We start from the raw sequence: 20538 nt of genomic DNA, 5'->3' as shown, positions 1-20538 counted from the left end.
GACCTACCACGGGTCACAGACAAAGTCAGAGAAAGAAGGATGAGGCTGGCACTGCGTCAGGCACCCGGAACTATAGTGGTAAGCAAACTGACACAATGGGAGCCAACCCAGGGAAAAGCCAGGAAAGGCAAGAAGCACACCACCTACGCCGATGCACTGCAGCGCGACAGCTTAGCTAACAACAATGTAGAGCTCAAGACCCTGATGTTAGATAGGAGAGTAGCGATTCAGGAATCCCGAGTTGGTGTTGGCTAGACCGCACTCTCGCATCTCATTGCATCGCAATAGTGTAATAGTGATGTACTGGTAGTGAGTAATATTGTAATAGTGATGTACTGGTAGTGAGTAATATTGTAATAGTGATGTACTGGTAGTGAGTAATAGTGGTGTACTGGTAGTGAGTAATAGTGTATTAGTGATGTACTGGTAGTGAGTAATATTGTAATAGTGATGTACTGGTAGTGAGTAATATTGTAATAGTGATGTACTGTTAGTGAGTAATATTGTAATAGTGATGTACTGGTAGTGAGTAATATTGTAATAGTGATGTACTGGTAGTGAGTAATATTGTAATAGTGATGTACTGATAGTGACTAGTGAGTAATAATGGTGTACTGGTAGTGAGTAATAGTGTATTAGTGATGTACTGGTAGTGAGTAATATTGTAATAGTGATGTACTGGTAGTGAGTAATATTGTAATAGTGATTTACTGGTAGTGAGTAATATTGTAATAGTGATGTACTGGTAGTGAGTAATATTGTAATAGTGATGTACTGGTAGTGAGTAATATTGGAATAGTGATGTACTGGTAGTGAGTAATAGTGATGCACTGGTAGTGAGTAATAGTGGTGTACTGGTAGTGAGTAATAGTGTATTAGTGATGTACTGGTAGTGAGTAATAGTGTATTAGTAGTGTACTGGTAGTGAGTAATAGTGGTTTACTGGTAGTGAGTAATAGTGGTGTACTGGTAGTGAGTAATAGTGGTGTACTGGTACTGAGTAATAGTGGTGTACTGGTAGTGAGTAATAGTGGTGTACTGGTACTGAGTAATAGTGGTGTACTGGTAGTGAGTAATAGTGTATTAGTGATGTACTGGTAGTGAGTAATAGTGTATTAGTGATGTACTGGTAGTGAGTAATAGTGTATTAGTAGTGTACTGGTAGTGAGTAATAGTGGTTTACTGGTAGTGAGTAATAGTGGTGTACTGGTAGTGAGTAATAGTGGTGTACTGGTAGTGAGTAATAGTGGTGTACTGGTACTGAGTAATAGTGGTGTACTGGTAGTGAGTAATAGTGTATTAGTGATGTACTGGTAGTGAGTAATAGTGTATTAGTGATGTACTGGTAGTGAGTAATAGTGGTGTACTGGTACTGAGTAATAGTGGTGTACTGGTAGTGAGTAATAGTGGTGTACTGGTACTGAGTAATAGTGGTGTACTGGTAGTGAGTAATAGTGTATTAGTGATGTACTGGTAGTGAGTAATAGTGTATTAGTGATGTACTGGTAGTGAGTAATAGTGTATTAGTGATGTACTGGTAGTGAGTAATAGTGTATTAGTGATGTACTGGTAGTGAGTAATAGTGTATTAGTAGTGTACTGGTAGTGAGTAATAGTGGTTTACTGGTAGTGAGTAATAGTGGTGTACTGGTACTGAGTAATAGTGGTGTACTGGTAGTGAGTAATAGTGTATTAGTGATGTACTGGTAGTGAGTAATAGTGTATTAGTGATGTACTGGTAGTGAGTAATAGTGTATTAGTGATGTACTGGTAGTGAGTAATAGTGTATTAGTAGTGTACTGGTAGTGAGTAATAGTGGTGTACTGGTAGTGAGTAATAGTGGTGTACTGGTAGTGAGTAATAGTGGTGTACTGGTACTGAGTAATAGTGGTGTACTGGTAGTGAGTAATAGTGGTGTACTGGTAGTGAGTAAAGGTCCTTTCACACGGCAAGCGGCCAACGCGCCTATGTAATTAATTTTCAATGAGAGGCGGGTGATTATTTGGGACGCGCGGAGAAGTTGAGGGGCGGTGAGGCGAGCGGGCGCAGTCCCGTGAAATCTTCGCGCGTGTGCTCGTTTGTGCACACGCGCGCGGGCGGCAAGAGCTGGATTGTGGTGAGCTTTTGTTTTCTCCGCACCGCACAGGAGGACAAAACAACAATGATCGCGGCGCGATGCCTGCTGATCCGAGCGGTAACGCCCGCGTGAACCGCTTGCCTTGTGTTACGACCTTAATTGTGTAATTGTGTGGAGGTTTCAACGAAACAGGAGGTCCATCATTGCTCTCAAAAAATATGAAAAAAACACTATGCTGTAGGAAACAGGAAGAGAGTAAAATGGTCAACCAAATGGAATAGTTTAATTGATCAGTTGTAAGTGTGTGTGTGTGTGTGGGGGTTACTGAACTGTTGGTACTGTGGGATCACATTGATTTCCTGGTAGGAAGCCAGATAATGAACACACACATACACACACACACACACACACACACACACACACACACACACACACACGGATGGAAGAACCTGACTACGTGAGTGGACAAACATAGCAAATGCAGATGCTTTCAAACAGGTGGACTAAGCAATTCATATTCTGTCATATTCTGTTTCAATTGTGTCTAATGCTGCTCTATGGGTTAGGACATCAGTATATAAAGGGTCGGAAATTGTGGTTGAAAGTGAAAATTTTGATGACTGAGATGCTCATGCACTAAGACATGTAAGGAAAAACGGAAGAGCAACTAGTCCTCAGTGGATTCTAAGGTGACTGAAAATGTCAATGCACTCAGGACGTGATCAGACTGAACAAGATAGATTATAGTACAGTTGCAGTGTATAAAGCACTCATTACAAAGACAAATGCACATTTGAGAGTTCAGCGGTGCAAGAACCACAGGTCTACAGAGATGTGGGGAAAAAGAGACATGGTCAGATGAGTCATCCTTCAGTGGGCGAGTGCATGTGAGCCAAGAGAACGGTACAGAGACCTGAATGCTTGACCCAGACAGTGAGGTGGTCCGGTGGCTTGTTTACGTTGTCAGGGCCATTTTCCTGGCATGGTTTGGGTCCACTTGTCCCCTTAGATGCAAGGGTCACTGCAAATCAATGCAAAGTTATTCTGAGTTATCATCTTTAACCTATGATGAAACATTTCTAGCCTGGTGGGAGTGGTCTCCTCATGCTTGTTGTGTTGACAAATTTGACCAAATTGACAAAGACAGTTTCTAATTGACTGTATATTTTCTGTTATAGTTCGTTTTTCAGGTAGACTTATAATTTTAGCAATTTTATTTTATTCTAGTCTATTTAAAAGTTTGGTTTAATAAGCACACACAACACACTATTTGATAAAGAATAGGTTGTTGACAAACTTACAATACAGTAAGTTGCAACTGCTATCACAGTAGGAATATACAATGTAAATGTACTTTCGCATACTTATAAACTCATTTTAAAGATAGGATGGATAAGATGGGATAATAACAATATTTACATTTAAAATCAGTGTAAATACAAACACAACAATTTAAATATTAATACTTGTAATTCAGGACAAACAAAATAAAGATGAATCATGGATTACAATATGAAATGTACAAGATCAGCCTATTGCCTAATGCCTATTAACAGACTTTGACTTCACTTGAATGTAACTATTTGAAAAGCACTATTCTTAAAGCTGAGCAAAACAAACAATTGACTCTGACAAGCCAGCTCCATTAAGGCCCACTCAGCAGAATTGTAATAGCATCTGACCGTGTAGCAGTGTTATTATCATCTTTTATAGCTGTATTAAATGCATAAAAATTATGGCCATGAAATTCCACTCAACAGTAGTGCGACCACTCCAGTAGGGTAAGTAGTCACTTTAATGCATGTTGTTAATGTTGTGCTGATCTCAAACTCAGTTAAATGACTTTATGATTGCAGCAATTATAAACACATTCATCATTTAACACTTTATACTGTACATGATTACCCCAAGGTTATTTTCCGCCCCATGGCACAAGTTTGCCCAAGGAAGCTTTAGGGCAGTTTCATGCAGCAACAGACATGTTGCTAGCGGTTAATGCGGTCGAACCCGTCACATTAACCTTAGCTAGCTAACCCTGAACTAAACTTGGCCATAGCCCACTTTAGAAAGTACCGGCATGAAAGTACAAAGCACAAGCTCACAGTTAACAGGGTAATTTAATTTCCACTAACTTTAAGAATATGTAAAATAAAATAACAAAGAAACCTTTAGGGTATTAAGACTGTGTTTTTGTTTGTCTGTATATATGAGGCCAGGGTTTGGCTTGTAAAAAAACAAATAAAAACTGAGCGGGACATTTTCTTAACAACTGTCCAGGGACATTTGGGGAGCCTGGGATTTACATTGTGTTCATTTTCAGACTAATCATGTTCAGTTGTTGACGATAATGGCGGTTCTAATGTTGAGGCCCAAGCATATTGTTCTTCCACAACTCCCCCCCACCCCCCCGTCTGACCACGTCTCCAAAGCACATGGTCAAAGCCAATGGTAAAGCGCAAAGAGGTGATACTCATAATACTCATAATCTCTCTTTCTTTGGTTTGGCTATAGCCGTCGGTCTTACCACCTGTCCTGAGCCAATGATTCCAGCCAGCGGCATTAAATCGGGAGACAGATATATGGTCAACGAGGTTGTTGCCTTCAGCTGTGAACCTGGGTATACACTACAGGTAATTACAAAGGCAAATAGTGACTCTTTTCAAACAGACATAAAGACACATATATTCATGTATCTACATGAATATATGTGTCAGTGAGGTGTTGACTTTCAGCCATGAGCGTACGAATGCAATTGTTTCACAAATGTCCTCTGCAAAGCCTTTTTGTATTGCTTTATATACTCTGAATAATTCAGCGTGGTTATTTGCATTGTTCTTAAGTTCTTTTCCTGTAGTATGTTCTGTGTAACCTGCTGTGATGTCACTTCCAGGGCCACTCTCATATTTCCTGCATGCCTGGAACTGTGCGTCGATGGAACTACCCACCTCCTCTTTGTATAGGTAACACATGCACGCACACACGCACACACGCACACACACCCCTCTGCCAAATAATTTGAGTCAAAAATTTAAACACAGATTTAGACTCTTCAAATACTATCATTCACCTACAAGTCTGTGGTTCATACAAATCTAGTTAGCATCACAAGATTATTCCCTGGATTTATCTGTCAGTCTGGCCTGGCCAAGGTTTGCAATTACATGGCAACTTCCCTCCGATATAGGCCTATGTTATGTGACCGTTTCAGCACCATGGACAGCGAAGGAGCCTGTGAGGGAGTTGAGAGAGAAGGAAGAAAAAAGACACCCATTTCAGTTGAAATGGGTGACACAAAGCAAAGGCCACCTAATGATTATTCAATAAAGTCAAGAGAGATAGAGAGGGAGGGAGAGAGTGTCTATTTCACCCACGCAATAGCCCGGAGAGGGAGAGAGAGCCTATTTTACCCACACAATACCGCAGCCAGTGCTGGGAAGCAGGGTCACGTTTGTACTGCTTCGTCAATATAAGTGGTGCCTTGTGAGAAATTTTGAGATAAACCTCAGACTCCAACATGTCCAGTCCATCAGGTATGGGAGTATTGAACAAACGGGTGGGCATGAATTTCCGACATGCATCGTTCCCGACTTGCGTGGTGACCAACTAAGCTGGTGCCCAAAGGGCTCCGGTGTAGTTTGTCAAAATGTGTTGAAGTGTTGTCAAGATTTAAAAAAATTAAAAAATAGAGAAAATAGCAGATCCACAAGATCAGTTAATACAGTGGTACTGTGAAAGCAGATTATGTTTGTATGCATTATACTGTAGACATGGGGTTCATAGGAAGTGTTAGCTGGTTATCTTGCCATCATGTTTGTGTGTGTGTGTGTGTGTGTGTGTGTGTGTGTGTGTGTGTGTGTGTGTGTGTGTGTGTGTGTGTGTGTGTGTGTGTGTGTGCGTGTGTGTGCGTGTGTGTGTGTGTGTGTGTGTGTGTGTGTGTGTGTGTGTTGCTAGCTCGCTGTGGAGGGGTGTTGTCTGAGATGAGTGGAGTCATCCTCAGTCCTGGTTTCCCTGGCAACTATCCTGGCAACCTGGACTGCACCTGGCAGCTCACGCTACCTGCTGGATATGGTAAAGTACTATGATATTTAGTAAGCCTTGCAGAGCCATGTGGCCCATAGGGCAGGAGCCTATCTCTTGTTTCTGTAGCGTGAGGCGGCATGATGTACAAGTACATCCCCCAGCCATGATGTACAAGTATACCCCTGGACATAACGCTAGTATGTCGCAGGGACTTACCTCCAATTCAACCAGTGATGGGATTTAAGGGAGTCTGTAAATGGGATTTTCTGGCCTTCAGAGAGTGGTTTAGAACAACACCCACATTATTATTACCGTATTTTCCGCACTATAAGGCGCATCTGAGTATAAGGCGCACCTTCAATAAATGTATTATTTTCATATATAGGGCGCACCGCATTATAAGGCGCATCCGCACTATAAGGCGCACTGACGGTGCGGCTTATAGTGCGGAAACCAAGGGAACCAATATTGATACATATATAAGGCGCATCGGATTATAAGGCGCATCCGCACTATAAGGCGCACTGACGGTTGCCTTATAGTGCGGAAAATACGGTATTTAGTAGTAGTAGTGGTAGTAGTAGTAGTAGTAGTAGTAGTAGTAGTGGTAGTGGTGGTGGTGGTGGTAGTAGTAGTAATGGTTTTTGTTTTGACTCATGTGCAAACAAAATATTGAAAACGAAAAACTAAAGTGTTATACTGTATTATAAACTTAAATTCAAACAGGCTCAGAAGTATTACATTGTATGAAACAAATGTTGAAGCACTTTAGTGCAGGTATGTTGAACATACGTTTTGGTTGTGGTCAAGGTGCCGTCATGAGACATACTGTATGCCAGTGGTTTTCAAACGGTTTGTGCCCAAGGCATACCAATGGGTAAGACCAATTCCGAAGGCACAGCTGTATTCATGCCCCCCTGTCCTTGGGAGAGGGGGGCAATGGTAGGGGAGACGTTGATACTTAACGACTGTATCATTTGTATGTTGTAGGAGCTCATCTCCAGTTCCAGAACTTCTCATCTGAGGACAACCATGACTTCCTGGAGGTCAGAGCGGGGCCACAGCACAGCTCTGCTCTCATTGGACAGTTCACCGGCTCTGTGATCCCGCCTCCTCTGCTAAGCACAACCCATTTGACCATCATTCACTTCTACAGTGACCACTCAGAGAACAGGCCAGGGTTCAAACTCACCTATCAGGGTGAGTCCCTACACTTCCAATTAATCAGTGAAGAGAAATCTTGTCTAATCTTGTACAAATCTGAGAACAAAACTTATTTAAATGAGCAGGTGGGTTTATCATTTTATTAAATTTTTTTATTAAACACATGGGTGAACAAAATTGCCACTGAAATAACTAAAAGAGGAAATAGCAGAAGGCTGCCAAAATCCTATAGGCGAGAGAGACTGTATGATCTTATTGAAATTATGTCCGGTGTCAAAAATGGTAAACCCATCTGACGATCATATTAACAGATTGTGTGTGTGTGTGTGTGTGTGTGTGTGTGTGTGTGTGTGTGTGTGTGTGTGTGTGTGTGTGTGTGTGTGTGTGTGTGTGTGTGTGCGTGTGTGCGTGCGTGCGTGCGTGCGTGCGTGCGCGCGCGCGCGCTGTGCCCACCATCCACTCTTTATAGCCAGGAAAACATACTGCCTTATATCCGGCTCTGCTGCTATCTATAAAGGGACAGTTGCATCTTTCAAGTCAGGTGTAGATCTCACTCTTGCTGAGGGGGGCTGTTTCAGACCTTTTGGTCACCACGGGCCACAAGAGGATGTGGGTCACCTAGGAAAACAACTTCTTTATCTAAGAGATCAATGTGCATGATGCCTATACTTTCAAAGATCAGTGCACACATGCTTTATACAACAGAGTTATATACTGCAATATACCACATACCTTGATGCTTAGGGGTGAGAGTATCTGACTTTCATTGTCTTACTTGGCGTTTGATCCCTAGGTGATAAAAGATAAAGATGATAAAATGATAATGTGTGCTTCACCGTCTAGTCTTAAAATAGATGTCAAGTCCCTATGATGGACTGGGATCCTGCCGTTTGTATAGTTCAAGTGCAGGAACAGGACATTTGCTCATGGTGGCTAATGGGTCAGCTTGAATAGTGTATGTAGAATCCAGGTCTTTGCGCTCACAAGGAGCGTATGGTCTGGTTGGGCCACCAGGCACACAACATTTCTTAAGTACAGGTCAAACTGACCGGTACAAACGGACACAAAAATGACTGCCTAGAGGTGAATGTCTGCTTAGGGTCCACTTTGTGTCTGCGTGGATATAGTGGATGCAAAGTGGTGCCGTCTGTTTTGCGGAAATCCACCCCAGAAATGATTTGGCAAATATTATGGGCCTATGAACTGGATTTAACTGAGAAAAATGTTTTTTAGCACCAGTGTCAAACATATTGACTGCATTTGTTATTTCCTTGCGAGATAATTTTACATAATCTGCTCTTGACTTGTCAATTGTCTGTTTGAGATGCCGTAGATTTATAGTTTGATAACGCCGCACCTCCCGCACAAGGACATCAGTTTCCTTCCATGACACTGTGAACACATTACCAGTACGCTCGTTGCACTGAGCGTGGCACACTGCTCGCTGATTTGATTGGTCGTGATTGACTCCATCTGCAACATACCCACTGATAATATATTCAGTGTAATCCAACCTACCTCACCACTTTGCCAAACGTCTGTCGCCACGCCCCTCCCACCACACTTGCTTCATGCCAGTTACCCCAAAATAGTGCCCATTATGGCAGATGGAGAGTGAGAGACAAGAGTCAATTGAAAGGGGGTGAGTGGGAGTCAAATACGTAAGGAGAAACGGGAGAGAAACAGACAGAAAGCCATTGGGGGGAAGAGATGGCATGTGGTGACATCAGTGGTGTTGATGATTCTCCTCTAAATAGACCTGTGATTCTGACTTTACACAAGCATGTTCTAACACATCATTATCATCGCTGGCGGGGGGAAGCTTGTATGTCCAAAACCGTTACTTTTTAGGAAATGGAAAGAAGAACCTGTGTTTCTATATATGTAATTTAGTTATTATTTAGTTACAAGCTGTGGTTAATACTTTTCATTGGTTCAATATTTATCCACAGATAGACTTAACCACATTTAACCTGGCGTCCCTGTTTTGGGCATGTTATTATAGGTCAAATTTTTTAAAATATAAAAAAATATAAATTTTATTTGGAAAATAGCCGATCTACAAGCTCAAGCTGTAGAGCTGAGCTTGTAGATTGGCTATTTGTGGTCATTTAGTGCAACACTATCATACTGTATGAAATATAAAATAGGGCATTTGTTTATAAAAAAAACAATAGATGAAATGTGGAGATACAAGATTTCTGCCCGACAGCGATGATGTAAGTGTGAGACGAAACAGTGAGAGATAAGAGTGAGGGATACAGATATTTGTTCCATGTAAGACAGAAACCCTTCAAGAAACCTGGGGAATAAACCTATAGTTTATTTGGATTAGATTATTCTGTTTGGCTTGTGTGGTGGCGATATTGGACTGTCAAATATCGACTTATCATTTCATGACTGTATGGGTTCCATTTGCTCTGTCCCCACACCATTGTCTTTGATCTCAGTAGTTCGGTCAGATAAAGGGCCACAAAACCACCTGTACAAACAAGCCATGCCAGGGGGGTTACTGTCATGCTGCAGACTGTATGTATGAGTGTGGTTTGCAGAGGTTAAATACTGCTCAAAAAGGAGTTTAGGAGGTCTTGGAAGGAGGGCACAGTGGGAGAAAGAGAGAGAGTTGGCAGCGGCGTCAGGCTTAGTGGGACAGAACGGAGAAGAGAAAGCATGTTTGTTCTTGATTCTGTTGGATTCAGAATAAACGTAATTCTTATCAGCTTCACTTTGCTATGGACAATATAATTTTCCCGCCACACTTGATGCAAGGGATTCTGTACTGAGAGCCCTATTTAGAAGATCTATATGGTTTCTAACGTAGGGCACAAAATACGTCAGGGGTTTGTCTGCCTCAATTTCGCTAGCTCGGCGACAAAGGGTGATATTAAGCCTCTGAATTAGTCATGGGTGTGTTTTGAGCATAACGTACAGTAAATTAGATAAATCGGAGTGTCTTCTCTTTAATAGCTAGGTGCACTCAGGTACGCTTGAAACTTGGCACATTGTTAGGTAAATAACAGATTGGAAGAGTACTGTAGATACGAAAACAAATTTCTGCTGAGGGACGGTGTGTGGGCGACCATCAAGCAGCACTAATAATGTGTTATAGCCAAAGTATTTCAGGAGACATGTACCTCCAAGACTCATCTGCGATATCTTCTTGACATATAAACTTCAAATTGCTCATTCTCAGTCCTCCTTCATTTAACACATTACCCGCCTTGATATTCAACATAGTTTTTTATCCCCTTGCCAGCGTAATTACCTTAAATAGACGATCGTTGAAACGCCGTGGAAGCCACGTTGTGTACAAAAACCCCCCCCCAAAACTCCCCGTGGGTAGGAGGAGGGATCCGTGTATCCACTGGGACAATAACATTCCAACCGCGAGCAGCCATTTTCGGGCAATGTTTTCAATGCAAAAAAAAGAAACTGAGTTAGGAGTGTTTTTCTAAAAAATCCATAGTTAGGGTGGAAGGATGTCTGTTTTTTTGGAATGACGTCACATCCGACTACCGTACTTCTTCTCTGAGTGACAATCGATCATTCCAAAGCTGTGTTAGGGTGCCCCTTGTGGAATAAAAAAAAAACATGTTTTGATTATAGAACGCAGCTCTGCATTCTTGGCGGGCAAGTGATTAATTAAATAGAACGCAGATCTGCGTCTTTGGCGGGTAATGTGTTAAGCCACCATCCCGCGCATCACTGTGTCGAGGTAAATGACGTCTGTGTTTATTACCACTAGCGTCTCATCTTGATTTATTTTCAGATGTAAGCATACACAGGCATGGGCCTTTAATGTTTTTTTTTCTGCTTACATTATTCTCTCTCTCTCTCTCTCTCTCTCTCTCTCTCTCTCTCTCTCTCTCTCTCTGCTCTCTCTCTCTCTCTCTCTCTCTCGCTCTCTCTCTCTCTCTCTCTCTCTCTCTCTCTCTCTCTCTCTCTCTCTCTCTCTCTCTCTCTCTCAGCCTATCAGCTTCAGAACTGCCAGGACCCCGCCCCCTTCCCCAATGGTGACATCATCAACACCGACTACAGCGCAGGCCAGTCTATAACGTTCCAGTGTTATCCTGGTTATGTTCTGATTGGACATCCAGTGTTGACCTGCCAGCATGGAACCAACAGGAAGTGGAACCACCCTTTCCCACGTTGTGAGGGTAAGAGAGGTCCTCTCTGACGGTACCTTGATATTAATTATGTATTTATTTGCTCTTCCCAATTTAGTCGTTTGATTCCTCCCCACACACATGTGTGTGTTGTCACTGCTGTTGTAACCTACTGACTCACCTGCCAGTGAGGAGCCCCCACCGGGAGGACGTAGAACCTTCATCCTACTCCTCCTGCCCAACACTCCCTGCTGACAGGTGCCGCCCCAGCCCGTAGGATTACCAAAAAGTGGAAGAGCCAATCAGCGTCTGCGCTCAGGGCCCTGTGATTGACAGACACTGATTGGCTCTTCCACTTTTTGGTAATCCTACGGGCTGGGGCGGCAGGATTACCAAATTGGCAACACCCAGCGCTTAGGGTCAGACCAGTCTGCAGAAGACACATGATAATGTGAATTCACGCGACCGGGATGGTTTACCAGGCTATCTTTAAATGTCACCAAGACTCTCCGACAGCTGGCATTCTCAGAATCCTTTCTCTTTATTCTTTCCGTTTTTCTTGGTTTAATATTTGTGCTCTTGTCTCATGCTAGCCTACTGGTTGTCAGCAAACATGTACACTGTCTCCACTTCACAACCACAGCAAGAGATGGCACAGTAAACCTAAATTATGCTCCATCGTACAAAGGTGTTGCTTGCCGAAAATAGCCGACCTACAAGCTCACGACCTACAAACGTGTTGCATCCACGGTGCGTTTGTGAGCTAACTGAGCTTGTAGGTCTGCTGTTTTCGGGCCGAAGTACGAATCAGGCTTAAAGGTAGGGTAAGTGATATTTTCTGTCAATTAAGTGCTGGAGAGACATGGATACTCCTGATACTGAACAAACACTCAACTATAGCAATGAGTACTATCAGAATATAGAACTATTTTAACCAAAGAAAATCACTTACTCTACCTTTCCTGTCAAAGCAAGGCCCCCTTAAGGCCCTCAGACAGATTTGTGCTTGTGTGTTTGCAGTAGCTCTTCATGTCCATCCATCAGGCATGAGTGTTACAGCAGAACAGATGCCTTAGATAAGTCAGCAGTGATATTCACATTGGCGTGGTGCTGTTGTGTTGCCAGCAGCATACCCCAATGTTGGCACACTGCTTTCATCATCCACTTGTCTTTCTCCAGTGTTCTTGTATTTACCAAAATGTTCCCAAACTGGAGCCGGAGACCTTAATGTTAATGGGGGGTCTTCAAGTTCTTGATACTTGATTCGGTTCCCAACATGACAGGTTTTCAGGCTAACCGTGCTGTCTCTGTAGCATGCTGTGTATGGTGTGCTCAGTTATCGAGCATCAAAGCTACTCTGTCGGCACGCCTGCTTTGTTGCCAAGTGATTTGAAGACATTGAGGTAACAAAAACAAAATATTGTTTATTCATAAGCTGGTCCAGTCTCATTGACTTCAAACTGCATTCAATGTAACTTCCGTTCGCAGTTTGCCACCCAGTCAGTATGTGTACCGTTACAGCCATTATAAAAAACATTTTAGAGAGTTGTTTTACATGTATTTTCTATTTTGTTTCCTTTCTTTTTCCTTAACGACTCAATTGAATGTTTTAATAGATTGTTTTATAATCAACTAAATCGATTAATCTGATTAACCAAAACAATATTTTTTAATGGATTATTTTACCGATTATCGATTTAAAAAATAATGTTTTTTTAGATTGATTGATTAGTTCAATTAACTGTTGCACCCCTAATGCTAACCTCTCCCCCTTCTCTACAGCTCCATGTGGCTATAATGTCACGGCTGAAAATGGCACCATCTATTCGCCTCAGTATCCCAATGAATACCCCAACTCCCAGGACTGTATCTGGCTCATCAGCGTTCCTCACGGACATGGGATTTATATCAACTTTACCTTACTGCAGACTGAGCCTGTCACTGATTACATCGCTGTCTGGTAAGTCACATACACTCACACTCACTCACTCACGCACGCACACACACATCCACATGCAAACACACAGCACAACAAACACACAAGCCACTTTGCGGTGTTATCCCCGCTCCATCCGCATCATGTCCAAGTAGGTTAAGTATTTGTGGCTCATAATCTGGTCTCGGTAAGAGAGGACTCCGACCTTCTCCTTCAATGGTCAAGTGACACACGGGTCGTACATTAATGAGTCCTCTGGGCTGAGGAACATTACCATAATTAAAGAAGCACTTCACACATTTTCTACCTTATCTTCGTGTAATTGGTCCTCACTAATACTCATTATAAGATGTCACCGCTTCTGTCTGTGTCTTTCTCATTTGCAGACCTTGAAAAGGTCAATCATGCTTTTATTTCATCATTTGTACGTGCTTTTCAAGCCTGTTCATGTCAAGGACCCAAATTGATATGTATTTGGCCGCCGACCGTCACCTGAAAACATTTTGTTCCAGGGAGATAAGAGAACATTATGTGTTAAGAATGTTCAAGATATTTTAAAAAGTTTCAAAAATAGGGTTAAAATGGTAAAACTGATTTTCATCCTATATTAACAAATTTTGTTGTGGACCAACTGAAACCACCTCAAGGACCCCTGGGGGACCCCGGACCCCATTTTGAGAACCACTGGTTCATACTACACTACTATAACTCCCTATCCTCAGGATCATGTAAAATACAAAAAAATCAATCTCCCGTCTCCAACTGGTGCAAAAGTGACCAGCTTTAACCAATTCTAAGAAACGTGACCACATTACACCCATCCTTGCTTCTCTTCACTGGTTGCCTGTGAGTTTTGGAATTGAATGTTAGATTCTACTGATGACTTCTAGCCTTGGCTTGGCGTTGGCTAGGCTCCTTTTTAGATATGCTGGTCCAGTATGAGCCTGACCGCAGCACAAAAGTCTTACATGCACGCACGCCAAACACACTACACAATTTTACTTCTATTCATGTTCTGCTTTATACGTTTCCTTGGTGGTGATTGCACCACTCTCTTTCTTAGACACTCTTTTACAAATTCAAACACTGGCATACACACGCAGGCACACACACCACACACACACACACACACACACACACACACACACACACACACACACACACACACACACACACACACACACACACACACACACACACACACACACACACACACACACACACACACAGACACACACACACACATAAAGAGAAACATAAATAAATGTATAAAATATTCATTTCCATTCACACACACACACACACACACACACACACACACACACACACACACACACACACACACACACACACACACACACACACACACACACACACACACATAAAGAGAAACATAAATAAATGTATAAAATTTCCATTCATAGCATGGAGGATGATTTAATCAATCCATGGGCACTGCTGTGACACGTTTGTTTGATAAGAATATGGGCTGGTTATATTTAGCAGTGTCATCGGGTTCCCCAGCATAGTAAGTAAGTGACTGTGTGAACACGGCAGTAGGATGCCTATGACCTGTCATTACTTTCATATGAGGAACACACTTAACCATATGAACCCTATAGCGGCCCTATTGTGAGCATGTCTTAGTAGGCGAACATTCTGGGAAAATATCCGATCTACTAGCTCACGATGCATCACAATGCAACTTGTTTTGAGCTTGTACTGGTAGAGCGGCTATTTTTGGCGGAGATTTGGTGTAGAGACCTGGAAGACCCCGGTCAACAAAGAATATAGTGGCATATTTATGTCATAACAGGCGAACATTCTGTCAAAATGGCACATCTACAAACTCACAACATGTCTCGTTTCGACGTGTTGTTAGCTTATAGCTTGGCTGTTTTGGGCGAAGAGATTTGGTCTAGGGGGGAAAAAGGTGGGGGCCAGGTACAGACCCTTGGGAGACCCCGGTATACAGGATTTAAGTGGTTAAATATGTCTATCAGAGTTTGTGAGCATATCTGCATTTCACTGCAATACATAATATATAAAGCCAGACACAGAGATCTCTGCCTACAGTACCATACATCTGTATTCAATGTAGGGGCTTGAAATGGGTGGAAATAATTAGGAGAGTGATTTCTGTAGGCCACTGGTGGGATGCAAGGGTATTGCAAGTGGGCCCCCAAATAATTGGCAAAACACCACAGATTGAATGATAATATCCTAGCATTAATACACTCATTTCTTGACATTCATAAAATGCACGCAGCCCACCCATCTTCAACCCATTCAATCCGGGAACACATCTATGTCATTTTAGATTTCTTTGGCTATTCAAAAAAGCAGATATACAAGCTCATAGCACTCTACTTAGTGCCGTGCTATGAGCTTATAGATCTGCTATTTTTGAAAAATCGTGAACATTCGTGTAAATCTTATATATATTCTACTAAATGTCTTCTAAATCCTAACCGTTTTTTAAAACTTATGTTGCTATAATATCAGTGGTTCTCAAACCTTTTCATGTCAAGGACTCCCAAAATGATATGTATTTGGCCGCGGGACCCCCTATCTCAAAATATTTTGTAATAGGGACCCCCAGAGTGACAGAGATGCGTTCCCGGATTGAACGGGTTAACCCATCCATCACCACTTAACATGGCAGCTGGTTACCGTTTTAAGTGGTGAGAGGGGGGAACTCTTTCAAGATTTTCAAGTGGGCCCTGATCCAGAAAAGGTTGGGCACTGCTGAAATACAGGACAAACTGCATTGCGGAAACCAATGCAAAAACCTTAGATTCTTCATGTTGGGACGGTAATATGGATCATGTTTTGTTCTCAATGCAGTATAAGCAGGTTTGTTGGCGGTTTTCTCTGCTATTCCAGCCACTACATTGCATTTAGATGTCACCAGACTTATTCATAGGCAGAGATCTCAGAACATCTGGTTAACTGTGCTCACTGTTTTTTACATTGCTATAGACAGAACCTGCTACTTACATGGCCTCATCGTAGCACGCCACACACACACACACACACACACACACACACACACACACACACACACACACACACACACACACACACACACACACACACACACACACACAAATATATTAGTAGCAATATACACTCATCTGCCAGCAGCATGGTTGATAGAGCCCAGCTACACATGGATCACGATCCCATTGACTCTCGACACACACACACACACACACACGCACACTCACATGCACACACACACACACACACACACACACACCATCTCCCTCTCTCTCTCTCTCTCTCTCTCTCTCTTACTTGTACTCAGAGACACAGACTCGTATGCTCTCACACGCTGTGATGCACATCCACACACCTTCTTGCAGTAATAATGAAATTCAGTGTGGAACTAGAATTGTAATACAGGGAGTGTGAGAGTAATGCATTTACAATGGGACCACTGCCCGATTCAATCTTGCTAGCTACCATGGCTGTATGTAGACTTGTGGGAGGGCTTGGGAACTCGGGTAGTAATGACGGGATTCAGTGGGGAGTGGGAAATGTAATAACCGGAGTGGTAGAGCTTGACATTCATTCCAAGACCCAACAGGACTTGACAAGTTTGGGTCAGGTCAGGCTAAACTTCTCACTTAATTGCCTGAGCTCAGAGCTCAGATCATATTTTTTGTTTGAGAATATTATTGAAAGATCCTTTTTTTATGAGGAAAACTTCAGAACCAGCCTTTAGTCTTTTTGGTTTTAGATGAACAAAGATGGTTTGGTTTGGATCTGGAGCTAAATGATTTAGATTTGGGTGAAGTCGTGCTTGGATTTTCAGGGCAGAGTCAGCCTCTGGGGAGTGGGCGGTCGGACTGCCTGGAGGAATGTAATATATTTACAATGGGCCACTGCTCCCTTCGATCTAGCTACTGTAGCTACACCAGGACCACGGATAGAACTATGGAGGGTCAGACTTGGTTAGTTTGCAGTGGCAAATAGATTTTGGTGATGTCTGTCTGTCTGTGTTGGCAGAGTGCAGGGAAAGATTTGAAATTATCTCTTTTAAGGCACCTAAACCTATATCCATCTGTGACATTGGACTGGATTACTGTATTCACAATGGACAAACGGCACATTGTGATCTTTACATAGATGGACTAGGGACGGGGTTGTGGTACCTGTCTCTAACCAGGGTTGTAGGGCTGTAAATACATTTGCCTGGTCTACTGTTCACTTCATCTTGCTTTCAGGATCTAGGAGGGTTATCAGAGATAAATGTTCTCCCTAAACAGAATGGGTGTGTGTCTGAATTTTAAATGGTTATTAAAGCTTGAGCATTGCTCACAGGGGATCTTTTTGTCGATCAATTAAATTCAAATCCTTTTGTCTGTCTTCTAATTATATATATATATATGTCTTTTTTTAATTAATGTGCAAGCTGGTAGGAATGTAAGATTTATGGAAGATGCAATTTTATAATAATATTCTCAAAAGAAAGACTATACAGAAGTTGCATACTGTACTTCAGTGATTTCAGCCTCTGTGGAACACATTCAGTTACCTATAGTCTGATTATACACTGTCATAGGGTATTAATTAAGCATATCTGTGCTCATCCGGTGCTCCATCATATCAACCATGAAGTTTTTTGTTTGTTTGTTTGTTTGTTTTGGACTGAAATTAATTTGCTTGTGTGTTCATTTGACTCTCTCTGGAGGGAGGTGTTTTGGGAGGTAGGAAATGTCTGTGCTGAATTAACCTGCTATGCTTTATTAAAGATATGAATATAGGCCTCTTGAAAATGTTTTATGATAAAATTTTAAGTGGAAAAGGAAACCTTGATAGTGAAGAGCAACTGACATTACCTAGTTGCACAATGACTGTGTGAACACTTCTCTTAAAGTGAAAAAAGTGCCTGGTGGCACAGCCAGTTAGTGTGCTAGCCACATGCTTCTTGACTCGCAAGGACACATTTTGAACACAACTCTTACATGTCTGACTGCATATCTCTGCTCCCCCTTCTCTTCCCTCGATGTCCTGTCTCTCTATATTCTAGCCAAAGGAAGACAAACTTAGCTACAACCAATGGTATAGTGCTTAGATCATTGCCATAGTGGGAAACATGGGTATGGGAGGTGTGACAACAAGTCTGGCCTAAATTTAAGCATATCTGTTTATTTGGTCTAAATAAAGCACTAAAAGATAACATAAAATAAATACAATCTAAAAACAGATTTTTTTTGTTCTTTCACTTAACAGCAAAGCATTTCATTCTATACCACCATCTGCACAGCTGTGATATGCTATTCTGCCAATGTACCGGCTGGAAAGCATTTTAAACTAGAAAACTCCTCGGAGCACAGGTCTCCGCCAGGTCAGGTAGGTTATTGTGGCCTCCTGGTGGCGCTATAACAGGCCCATGTGAAAAATGAGGTTCTGAATTGGCACCCAGGGAGTGTGTGTGCCCAGTTTCGCAGCGACCGGGCCAACGGTGCCGGCGATTAGCTGCTCGCAGACGGATGGACGGACACACGGACACACAGACGGACGGACAGGGGGTAAAACATACTATCTCGCCATGCCTTTCGGCCTGGCGGAGACAACAATGGAGTTGGATAGAACTTTGCTGAACAAACGGGGGCAGCACTAGATGGCCGTATGGCTGTGTCATTGCACCCCCTAAGACAGTGTTTATCAACCTTTTTTATGCCAAGGCACACCTGGCATAGCCAAAAGATCCCAGGGCACACCTAGATATACGGTATGTATATATATATAATTATATATATATATATACGGTATATATATATATACACACACACTAGGGGTGTGCCGATACACTAATTTCACGATACGATACGATATTGGGCACACAACTTCGATATGATTTCGATACGATACGATACGCATTTTTTTATTATGAAAATATATGGGGGAGAAAAAAAGCAAATGCAAACAAATATTTCTGTTTTTGCATTATTCAGACATGCAAACTTGTAGCTTTTCAGCTTCCACTAGCCGTTTTGAATCCAAATAGGGCAATAGTGTGACACCTGACCCTAAAAAAAAACAGCATGTTGTCACCCTTTTCACCTCGGGCTGTTGCATGCCTGATTATTATTATTGTAAAAAATAATAATAATAATAATATTTTTTCAACCCTTCTTCAAACGGCGCGGCACACCTCAGCAGTAGCCCCGGCCCAAAATTGGGACGTTTGCCAGGGTTGATACACACTGCCCTAAGATGACAATAGCACCCCCACTGCACCTCTAACACACGTCTGTATTGTTGTATGACTGAGACACAAATATGCATATTTCTCACTCAAATAAGGCTTAAAACTTTGTTTGCGCACATGAGCTGCAAAACGACCAAGCGTGGTCAGCTACATTGTGGCTGAGTCTTCGTTGAGCTGTTGCTCATGCCACACTATGTAGCCGAAATGAAAAACATAGGGTTAAGCAATAGAGCTGGAATTGTGTGGGGAGAGAAGGAGAGTGGAAATGTTGAAACCAAAACATATGACTGATTGATGCTTCACTACTGTACATCATCCGAGGGCTGAAAAGGGCTCCTTGTATTTGTAGCATGTCACACCCATCACGCAGTGACAAGTTTCGGATGTCAGTTTGTAGCTTTGTGTCGCTGGTTTCCATTGAAAACGTGTAGCTTATTGCTTTGTCACCCCTAGTGTGAGCGGTGTCCTATAATTCTAGAAAATATCAACCTAATAACTATATAAAATTACATGTCATGTATGTCAACCAAAATGCCTCCGCTTTATCCATGGAGCAGCTGGTAGTGTGGCAACTGCAATGATTCCTACTTGAAAGAGGAACACCATATGTGAAAGATTTGCAGTATGGTCCCATCCAACTAATTTAATGAAAGCATGAAAAATGTCACATTTGAGTGTGCGGCTGAACAAGTACACCCAGACACACACGCACGCACGCACGCACGCACGCACACACGCACGTGCACATCGTGTGTGTGTGTGTGTGTGTGTGTGTGTGTGACACTTGAATTTCAATGTGTTGTTGCCATTTAGTGGGAAGCTAGTGTTTGAGTTGCAGCACACAGGTGGAAGTGCTGCTGTCAAATGATAATTTGATCTACTTCTCAGATCAATTAGCATAAAATAACCTGGAGACAGATCTAAACATTGCAAAAAGCTGAATGCATTCCAAATTCCCTTGTTGTAGACATGCAAACATACCTACAGTACATGACTGTTGATATGTAGACTGT

General features: G+C 42.2%; 1 protein-coding gene across 1 annotated transcript in view; it reads left to right on the top strand.

The window, feature by feature from the left end:
* Window positions 1-20538, top strand: part of LOC308074200 (CUB and sushi domain-containing protein 1-like) — a gene marked incomplete at its 3' end in the record, with an annotated part of 656606 nt that overhangs the window by 555013 nt on the left and 81055 nt on the right. The window contains exons 40-45 of the mRNA XM_080413541.1: window positions 4588-4706; window positions 4967-5036; window positions 6028-6144; window positions 7087-7296; window positions 11229-11417; window positions 13149-13326. Coding sequence (XP_080269667.1) covers window positions 4588-4706; window positions 4967-5036; window positions 6028-6144; window positions 7087-7296; window positions 11229-11417; window positions 13149-13326 — 883 coding nt within the window. The remainder of the gene's footprint in view (window positions 1-4587; window positions 4707-4966; window positions 5037-6027; window positions 6145-7086; window positions 7297-11228; window positions 11418-13148; window positions 13327-20538) is intronic.

This window comes from Gymnoscopelus braueri (genome assembly GCF_963280865.1).
Source record: "Gymnoscopelus braueri genome assembly, chromosome: 1".
Classification (NCBI taxonomy): domain Eukaryota; kingdom Metazoa; phylum Chordata; class Actinopteri; order Myctophiformes; family Myctophidae; genus Gymnoscopelus; species Gymnoscopelus braueri.
The sequence above is the reverse complement of the archived record's forward strand: the minus strand, read 5'-3'. Positions and strand labels throughout refer to the sequence as shown.